The following is an 11,203-nucleotide window of genomic DNA, read 5'->3' on the forward strand; positions in this document are numbered from 1 at the left end:
TTACATGCTAGCTAGTTAGTACTTCTATGATGGTAAATATTATTTAGGAACTCAAGAATGCTTAAAACTAACACATATAGCAAGTCATTTAGCTAGATTGATGATATTATCTGAATTTCAATATATTACTGTTTTGTAGTTTTTAATTTGTAAAATTAAAGAAATCAACATCACGACCTTATATTAAATTATTTGACAACATACTTGAATATAATATTTTTCTTCATCAATAATTGATTTGGAAACGAGAGAAAATAGTACCTGCACATTCATAAGAACTCTAAATGCGGCTGAGTGGCTGCGTTTGTGTAATGGTGTCTATAATGCCAAATAGATTTTCTAGGACGCCTAATTTACTGTTTAGACCGTCTAAAATAATCTTCAATGTAACCTAGCCGCTGATGTTAAGGCGAACCCTTTTTAGAACAGTGACTAATGTTCAGTATTTAAGTTCCTATCCAGAATTGTAACGCAAAAATTTGGATATAACATATTGTCTTACCATTTGTGATTCGTACATGACGTGACAAATCGAATTCATAGGTTCAAGTTTGAGTTGGAAACAAGACGAATATTACGACGCTCTAATCTTCTAGAGACTAGACATAAATATACATTATCCTCAATGGCTGAAACTATAATATAAGTTTTGAATATATATACATACACCTAATGTTTCTCTAGTAATTCCACAAGTACCCATTGAAGAACTCTTGGCTATTCAATAGTTCATCAAAGTCACCGGTAAAAACCGGGAATGTTCCCGTCGTCGACATCAAATCCGATGGTAAACAGTTACTCATGCCTTCGATTTCTCCAGCTGCTTGGTGGGTACTCATTTCTGAAACGCACATTTCTTGAACCGCAACAGCAGATTCATCAGCCGATGCGATCATCGGATTACTTGTGGGAGAAGAAACCAGTTCTTTTCCGGATTTTTTGGTTAAGGTTGGTTTGGTTTGGGAAGATTTGGCTCGAGTCGAACCGGCTAATGAGTTTCTCCGGGTTGGTAATTCATGATTGTGCTCATTGGTGTACGTTATAGTGAACTTATCCGGGTTCTGAGGATTTCTTTCGACTTGCTTCCTTGCCAAACACCCTTTTGAGCTGCTACATCTGTAATAACTCCTGAAAAACCAAAAACAAAGTTGAGAGATTGAGTAAATCCGGTTATGTTCGTTTTAAGAGAAGTGAAGATGAGATTAAAACCGGGATTAGCTTGAAGGTAAAGAGACCTTGGGTATGGAGACCCTTTGATGGGTTTCTGCCCGTATTTACGCCACGCCCATGCGTCCGACAACAGATTCTCTTCCTTCACTTGCTCAACAACTCTCTTCTGTTGATTCTTCTTGCTGTCCAAATTTAAAGTCACAAAAATTATTTATTATTAATTCTATGCAACAAGGAGAATATATTTTATGAGAATTGAAAAACAAAACCAGGTTGGATATAAACACAACAACATACTCATAACTCTATATGATTTGTAATAAATTAAGACAACTCAAATTTTTTATATGATGTATAATTTAAGAATATTTTTTTTTTCGCATTTTAAAGAACTCTCTCAAGAACTTCAAGAATACTGACCTCTTCTTTGATTTGGATTCTGGGATTCGGATATGATCAAGTCTTGATCCGTTGGATAGAAGACAACCATGTGTTCGTTGTTTCTTCTCATCTCGGAAACTTATTGGGTCTTCAGGTACAGAGACTGAGCTCGTGAGGACCGTTTGTGTGGAGAAAGGGTAAAAGGGTTTGTAGAGTTCACCGAGTTCGTCTAAACCGGTTGTCTCCATATCCGGTTCGTAGAAGCTAGACGTCTCCATCGGAAGGCAAAACGAAGGTGAAAACCCACCGGAACTTTCGCCGGAAAAAGCCTCTCCGGAGCCGGAGTAGCCTCTGACTATTGCTTCTAGGTCTCCTTCGTCCATATAAGCCACCTCACCCATATCTCTCTCTCTCTCTTCGAGATTTTGTTTCCTCTTTTTTCTCTTTTTTTCTTCTTTTGTTGTTGTACAAGTACATATGTCGAGAACAAGCCTTTTGGGAAACATCGGTTTATATAAAGAAGGAAAGATGATTAGAGTGTTTGTTGTTTAGGGTGTTTTCGTTTCCCATGTGAACCCGTTAGTCATTTAACTTTTAAAATTTATTGTGTTGACTTTTGAAAAAGTCAATTCGTACCTAAACTTTTAGAAGAAAAAATTAATAAAATAACGTTAACTTGTCAAATATCCATCTCCGACAAAATATCTCAATTATATAAATCATACACAATATTCAGAAAAGTCCATATTCATGTTAGTATTAGTACTATTAAAAGATAACAATATGAATATATGATTTTATATAACCAAAAGGAATTTGACAATATGTCTTTTGGAGGATATATGAGTTAGCTAGAGAAAATTTAAATATCATCTGCGTTAGCTAAATTAAATACTGAAAGCGGCATTTGTACATGCATATGTATCAGTATGACGTACACTAATAGTTTCTTACTTTCTTTATTTGATGAAGGTTATGTCATTACTTTCGTACTTGTATAATTATGTGTGTTTATTGTGGTACGTAAGTCTAGCTTGCCTTGTGTTCACGTAACGATCGCCTTTGAAATTAAATATACCTTTAGAATATTGCTGCAAGTATGATCTGCACCGTAAACTTCTTTTGATAAAATATTTGGAAAATTGTTTAAAATAAAAATAATTTGAGAGCGTATTGTCACTTTATTTTAAGCCTTGTGGTAATATACATAGATCGGTCCAAGAACCCCACGCCTCTATCATAGAATAGGGATACCTTCAATCCTCTAGCACAAAATCTTCCCACAACTAAGACTAAAGAAAGATTCTCCAATAATAAATATCTCCTTTTTAATTTTCGTTTTTTTCCTTGCAACTATGATTCTTTTACTTGTGTTTAAATTAATATGTTTATCATCAGAGCCGTGCCTAGAGATATGGAGGCCGGAGGCGGTGTTAATATTTTTTCTTCAACAATCCATATAAAACAAAAGTTTCTAAAATGACAATTAATATCATACATAAATAAAGGAGGAAAAACAACAATAAAAATTAAATATATTGAAACATCTACTATATTAATCTAAGAATGTAAATATATTAGTTATCACAATTTGTAATTTTAATGTTTGACTTTTGGTTTAATCAGTTTTAATTTAAAATACCTTATTAATTATTAACTATGTTATCCAAAATTAAAAATACCAGGTTTTTTCAATATAAAAGTGATATTCTAGCTAATTAATTACAATAGATTAGAAGTATACTAGCATCTATAATTAAACATAATAAAATATCTTATATAAAACAGAAACAAAATATTCACATAAGGTAAAGAATGTAAAAAACGAAATTAATTACATTATATCAAGCTAATTATGATTACTTTGCTTTGTCAAATGGTCACATAAGTTACATAATATATATAAGTATAATTTTGTAATATATATGCTCCTAAATATTTGGTCTTTTTTAGGCGATGGAGATTAAAAAGTTGGCACGGGTGATTGCGTTCCCATAAAAGGCAAAAACTTAAAGTCAACAAAACAATAATAAAATCCATATTGAGTGAAATAAGTTATTTATAAAAAAAAAAAAAAAAACAAATGCTAGTCAGCTTGCTCTTGCAACTGGGAAGAAAATTGCATCCCCTCTTGCACCAACTTGAAGGTCTATGTCATATATTGATACTCGCACGATATATTAATCTTTGATATTTATAGATAACCAAATTATATTTTTAACACTGAAGACCGTAAATGAATACCCAATACGTATGAAATGTTATATGAGATATAACAATAACATTTAAAAACTATGGATAGAGAAACGAAAATGATTGAATGGACCATATCTGTTGGAAAACAAACCTAAAAGCAACTTTATATATAAAGAAAAATATAACAATCTTTATTTTAGAGACAAATATGTTGTTGGAAAACAAACTTAAAAGAAACTTTATTAACTGCTCATGCTTTTTTTTGCTATAGTTCCCAAACCAGTTATAGAAATTGGATAGATTGGCTGGTTAGAGTATCATAGAACACGTTATTTAAACCAATTTGTGATAGTCTGTCTAATAGTTGAAATATTAATTAACTGCAATCTTACTTGGTGATGTTATTAGATTCGTACTCTCTGTATACTTGTTGTATGTGTGTCGACATGGTATGTGAAACCATTACAGCAGATGATATGTATATATATATATATATAAATAATTGTATTGTCATATTGATGATCTCACAAGAACACAAATAGAACCGACTTCTTTGAATTCTTCGTTTAACGTGTGAAATATGCACACGCGCGGTATGTGTGTGTAAATACACAGTCACATGTGTCCATCATCGACACTCCATGTACATATAGCATTTCTAAACTTGAATACCGAGGGGCGAGGGGTAACACCATGTAGACTCAGTTGAAAAACTTTAGAACTTGCTAAACTTCGATATTTTTGTCTCTTTTATACATCAGGATCTTCTAGGGACCAGGATATTATATTGTTTAAATAATATAACTCACACGATAATATTATAAATATTGAAATATATGAGCTTAGATGTGTAAGATTGGCCAAACCACGCGATATATCTTATAGTACTTAACTATACATATCTATGTTTGTGTGACTATGAAATCAGTTGATCTTATATACAACAATATAATATATAATAATGGGGGATATATTACTTATTTTTAATAAGCATAGATTTGATTAAATATGACATCAGTTATATATATATGATTGCCGAAATTTTTATAAATGAATTTAATCTCTGCAAGCTACATCCGAATTTTTATTCGTGGTGGCATCATGCGTAGGGTTCCACTTGCACTAGTTAATTTGTATGTATATTGATCGTATACGTCTATATAGTTATTTATAAACAACTCATATATTATATGTATTATATATGTATATATGTTTCGTTAAGCATGGGATCACTATAGATTGACCATTTCTGTTCTATCTTTCTAATAATTGGCCCTAGTTCAACAATAAAAAAAAAAGAGCAAAAATGAAACCATGCAGATGGTGGTGAAAAACAACAAACAGCTATTAGAGACACTAAAAAGACTCCGGTGACAGATTAACGTTGCAGTTATTATTCAATACATAATGGCATCACCTGATCAGTTAGCCAAAATCAATTTTTTTCCTGTCAATTTTATCAGATTTAATTAGTTCTGATAAAAATTTCCTCCGAAGGTACACACTATGATACCATTAAAATCCAAAATACCTCTAGAACTTTTTTATTATAAGCATATGTTGAGTAATTAACTTGATATAGTTTTGGTATATATACTATTATTAACAATAATCAAGTTAGTTCCGTACGAAGGTATGTTGTCGTACATCTTGATGCACGAATTCATTTTTGTATAACGTGGTGATAAGATCACTTTGTCACTCAATATACTTTTTGGTCGACTAGAATTGTTGTTGTTTATAATATTATTATATTATAACTGAGTTTGATTATTCAATATGGAAGTCAATAAAACTATAGTTAATTATTATTCTTCTTCTGTTGAATTACTTTGGATTTTAATTGATGTGATATGTCTCCGTACGCGTTTTCGTGTCATTACTACTATACTACTAATTGTTAACTAAATTATTGAGAGTACTGACTACTGAGAGAGAACAGAATATCGAAATAATTGTTTTGTGGTCAAATAATATGCAACACGAATTTGAACTTGAATGATGGCACAATTACAACACCAACATAAAATACTAACTAACTAGTATATTATAAATCTTGGTCCACCATTCAAAATCTTACGAATTTTTTATTAAAACATTTAATGACTTATTAGTGGTATTTAAAACAAATAAAATCGTTGGCGTTTTAGTGTGATCTGTATACATTACATTGGTTTTGATTTGCTCGATCATATTGATTTTTAAAAATAATGGTCGCTACAAGAAAACTAAAGAAAGTTGATGTAAGTGACTGCCGTTGGAAATTAAACGAATCCGATGAGTGGTAGTGGTAGATGTGTTTACAAGCAGTGACGGTGATAGATCAATGAATTTTTTTTCTTGGTTTAACGATCTATGAATTTACTATATAAAAAAAAATTAAACTAAAATAAATGAATGTAAAATTTTATTCATGGAAAAACTCTTTGTCCTTACAACAAGTGTAACTGTGTTGATTATTTTTCCTTTCGAAATGAGCTACCGCTATTGTAGAGTACTATGCTAGGGTAGAGAACCAAAGCATAAGAATATCTTCGTATGTCCGGTTGCCCGAGTTGAAAAGGAGCAGAAGCCGACAGCGAATTGTCTTCTCTATCAACTTGCCAAGTTTAGGAGCTGAGATGGGATCTTCACTGTGCCGACAGTTGTTATGCTCTCGCCATAAAGAGTGTACCGTTGCCTGGAGGGAGTATCGTAGGAACAACAGAGAGTGCATATCAAGGGATGAGTCTGAGATGAGTACTCATAGCTGTTCCTAGTTCGAAGTAGAATGGTTTCCAAGAAAATCACATGTGAGGTTGGCCCAAATCTGATGCGAGTAGGGGCACTGGAAGAAGAGGTGATTCCTTGCTTCTAGCGGCTCTTGGTAGAAGGTACACGATGGATCAGCATTCACATTCCACTTCAACATTCATCACGGGTAGAAAGTCTATTAAGCATTCCGAGCCATGTTATGAAGGCATACTTTGGTGTTGCTTAGGGGAACCACACACCCTTTGTCCAAGGGCTCACGGGTCTTGGAGTACGAATAAGCTACCATGTTTCACGGGTAGAGAATTTTTTTTTGAAGCCTGATCCACATTTCCAAAGATGGACATCCTCAACCCCGGGTTTCCTTTTTGATTTGGCGGAAAGAATCTCTGTTCTTTTAGTAACAATATAGATTAAATTCCAAATAAATTGAAACTAATGATGTCAAAAATGAAACGTTACGATAAGTTGGTATTATTGTAAAGCGCATAAAAACAAAAACAATGATCTTCCAAAATGATCTGGTCCATAATGTCTAAGTTCTAAACTACTTGTGTGTGTAATATATACCCTAAATGACACAACTTGTGCCGTTGTTGTGTGTCCATCACCTATTTACAACGGCGTTTATTACATACCTATGTTTATTGGCTTACTTAAGACTTTGAGAAAATGGTATATTAACCACACCAGTTTCTGCATCTAAGGCAAAAAAATATCCGAAGTTTTTCACAAGTTCTCGATTTTGTCGAAAGTTCGGTATATATTAACATTTAATAGTGTAAAACACTCTTCATACTGTATAATTATTTTCACAAACTCTTAGTCTACATTGTTAAACTTTTACATATAACATTGCTAAACCATACATACGTATAATACTAAGTCAATATTAAAAAAAAAAAAAATGTATGACTCGTGATACAGATTTAATGATGCATGGCTTGTTCTCTCTTTTGTAATGCCTGTCCACATAAACCTTTATGAGCTTGCTTGACTTAGAGGTCACCAAACAATGTGAATGTTCTTTTTCACAAACGTTGATACGGCTTGGCAGGCTCATGTAGCACATCACCAACCATTATTAGTCATAAAATCATTTAGGAGATCTACAAAAAGATAATTTAGAAGTGATAAAGAGTTAAAGTTTGTCAAATGAGCCAATCTAGAACTTAGTTTGACGATAGTTCTTGCATATTTCGACAAATTATAACCACTCATTCTTATCTCTCAATGATCGTAGAATCTCAAAAAGAGAGTGAGACAGATCGATGTGTAGAAGATATAATGGATTGAAATTGATAACAACTTTTATCTATAGAATGACCATGCATTTTCATGATTAATTCTGTTAAAGTGTTGAGCTTTGCAGTTGCTGTGAATTGTAATGTTTTATAACCTAATCGTACGCACAAGTCTTCGAGAAACGAATTCGATTGAATCGAAAGAATACCAAAACTGAAAGAACTTGAAAGAAAAGAGAAGACGACACAGCCAATTTAACGAGTTCAGGATCCTTGCCGGATCCCTACGTCTCGCCGGAGGAACACCTCCGGAATACACTAGAATTTGGGAAGAACAAAGTCGTTACAATCGCTCTCTCGATCACTCTCTTCTAATCTCTCTCACTTTCTCTCGATCTAACAAACTTCAGATCTAAAACAGAATTAAGAGATAAGGTCAGATTTTTAGCTTAACCACACTGGTTTAACCTCCTTCGACTTGATAAGCTCACGAAGCATCCCCACGTGCCACTTACATGTCTTCTTATTCAGAGCAACTAGTAACCCTCTCTTCTACCGAGAGTCTCTTCCCCACTTAGACATATCTCGAATACAACAGATTGATAATCTTACAATTCTCCACCTTGAATATGATTGTCTTCGCAGCCTCTTCTTCTAGTTCTTGGATTCCCCCTCCGGAACCTGAGCTCCACCACTCAGTTAGAAGTAACCCGGAGCATCTCTAATGCCCCCTCCAGTTTCTCCACTGGTAATATCTTCGTAAAGATATTTGCTGGATTGCATTCACTTGCAATCTTCACCACCTTTACCAAACCTTCACTAATGATATCACGAATGAAATGCAACCTGATATCAATATGTTTGGTCTTCTCATGATGCACTGAATTCTTAGCCAAAAAAATAGCACTTTGAGAATCACAGTTAACCTCCACAGCATCTTGCGGAAAACCCAGTTCCTCAGCAAGCCCCTTCAACCAAACAGCTTCTCGTACTGCCTCAGTTAAAGCCATATACTCGGCTTCTGTAGAAGATAGAGATACTACCTTCTGCAATTTAGACTTCCAGCTTATAGGATTCCCACCAACTGTAAAAACATAATCTGTAAGTGATCTCCGATTATCAACATTACCAGCATAATCAGAGTCACAATAGCCTCTTAGCAAAAAATCTTCTTGCTTTTTGTAACACAGCTTCTTTCCTTCAGTTCCTCTCATGTATCTCAAGACCCACTTAGCCGCTTGCCAATGATCCTTAAGAGGTCGACTCATAAACCGGCTAATTACTCCCACCGGATAAGTCAAGTCTGGCCTCGTGCCTATCATCGAATACATGATACTCCCAACTGTGTTCGCATAAGGAACAACCTTCATTCTATCAAACTGCTTTTCATATTCTTCATTTGTAGCTGCCCTGAGCTTAAAATGAGCACCCATAGGCGTTAATACAGTCTTGGCTCGATCCATACCAAAAGTTTTAAGAACTTTCTTCACATATCCCTCTTGTGACAGAGTCAGAATCCCAGCAGTCCTATCTCTAGTAATATCCATTCCAAGAATCTTCTTAGCATTCCCCAAATCTTTCATCTCAAACTCAGCACTAAGTAACCTCTTTAATTCAGAGACTTGAGACTTGCTCACAGAAGCAATTAACATATCATCCACATATAAAAGGAGATAAACCTTTAACCCATCACCTAACTCCTTCTGATACACACAGCTATCATAGGCACTCCTAGAATACCCAATTCCAATCATGAACTCATGAAACTTTAAATTCCACTGCCTAGGTGACTGCTTCAAACCATAAAGAGATCTCCTAAGCAAACATACCTTGTCTGGATTCTCTTTATCTTCATATCCTTCAGGCTGAGACATGAAGATCTCCTCATCAAGATTGCCATGAAGGAAGGCTGTCTTGACGTTCATCTGGTGTAACTCCATATCAAACTGAACAACCATAGACAGCAAATACCTGATAGAAACATGCTTTACTACTGGTGAAAAAATCTCTGTGTAGTCGATGCCTTCTTTCTGCGTGTAACCCTTCGCCACCAGACGAGCTTTATATCTCGGTGCTTCAACTCCAGGTATCCCTAGTTTCCTCGTGAAGACCCATCTACACCCTACCACCCTCTGTTTCTTTGGATTATCCACCAAATCCCAGGTATGATTCTTCTTCATAGACACCATCTCTTCTTTCGTAGCTTCTTTCCAGAATTCCCAGTCCAGATCCAACATTGCTTCTCGCATAGTCTTTGGCTCTAGCTTACCTCCATCCTCCGTATAATATGCAAAACCAACCATATTCGACTCACGGTATTTTGGATTAGCTCTCACCGTCCTCTTACCTCTGTCTCTAACGAGCTGGTAATCACTCAAATCTTCCTCACCAGAATCTGAGTCCTTAAGTTCATCTTGACCAGCAGGCTGTCTCTGACCCGTAGTAACATTCTCTGAAGTCTGACCTGGAGACGCACTGACCTGATCAGGTACCTCTGATATGGCTCCACCTTGATCTGTGTCACTGGTACTAGCTCCACCTTGATCCATACTAGCATCAAAACTCTCCATATTCATATCAAAAGTACCCACTGGATTCAACTTCAAGTCCTTATACAGAACATCCTCTCTGAAAACTACATTCTACTTATTACACATTTTCCCTCATCGAGCAACCACACTTTGTATCCTTTAACACCTTCTGGATAACTCGTGAAAACTCCCTTTTTAGCCCTTGGATTTAACTTTCCCTGGTCCGCATGCACATAAGCCAAACACCCAAACCTTCTAAGTGCTGTCAAGACTGGTTTCACTGAGGTCCATCTCTCTTCAGGTAACTCGAAACCAATTGTCGTTGATGGAGATCTATTTATAAGATACACTGCTGTAGATGCAGCTTCTGCCCAGAATTTCTTCTCCATTCCACTCTCGCTTAACCTGCTTCGGACCTTCTCTATTATCGTCCTGTTTGATCTCTCTGCCACACCATTCTGTTGTGGTGTATAAGCACATGTCTTGTGCCTCACAATTCCCTCGTCCTTGCAGAATTAATCAAAGGACTGATTACAGTACTCAAGACCGTTGTCTGTTCTCAATTTCTTCACTTTCTTGTCCGACTGGTTCTCCACCATTCGTTTCCACTCTACAAACTTTCCAAAAGCTTCATCTTTCCTCTTCAAAAAATATATCCAGACCTTTCTAGAATAATCGTCTATGAACGAGATAAAGTATTGGCAGTTGCCTAACGACGGAGGATTGTGTGGTGATCCCCACAAATCCGAATGAATATATCCAAGCTTCTCCTTGGTGACATGTTGGGCTGATGTAAAACTCACCCTTTGACTCTTCCCGAAAACGCAGTCCTCACAGAACTTCAAGTCTTTGATCACCTTTTTATCCAGACAACCCTTCTTCACTAAAACTTCAAGACCCTTTTGACTCATATGGCCCAACCTACTGTGC

The 11,203-nt window shown here is 35.4% G+C and overlaps 1 protein-coding gene across 1 annotated transcript; it reads right to left on the reverse strand.

Moving 5' to 3' along the window:
- Positions 1-478: 478 nt before the first annotated feature.
- On the reverse strand, positions 479-1,967 carry LOC104731115 (putative WRKY transcription factor 29). Its single transcript, XM_010450385.3, has 3 exons — positions 1,591-1,967; positions 1,236-1,352; positions 479-1,128 (listed from the first exon to the last, which is right to left on the reverse strand). The coding sequence occupies exons 1-3, from the start codon at positions 1,950-1,952 to the stop codon at positions 681-683; spliced, it is 927 nt and encodes a 308-aa protein (XP_010448687.2). The 5' UTR covers positions 1,953-1,967; the 3' UTR covers positions 479-680.
- Between the last annotated feature and the right edge of the window lie 9,236 nt (positions 1,968-11,203).

Source organism: Camelina sativa, chromosome 12, assembly GCF_030686135.1.
Source record: "Camelina sativa cultivar CO46 ecotype springtype chromosome 12, ASM3068613v1".
NCBI lineage: Eukaryota > Viridiplantae > Streptophyta > Magnoliopsida > Brassicales > Brassicaceae > Camelina > Camelina sativa.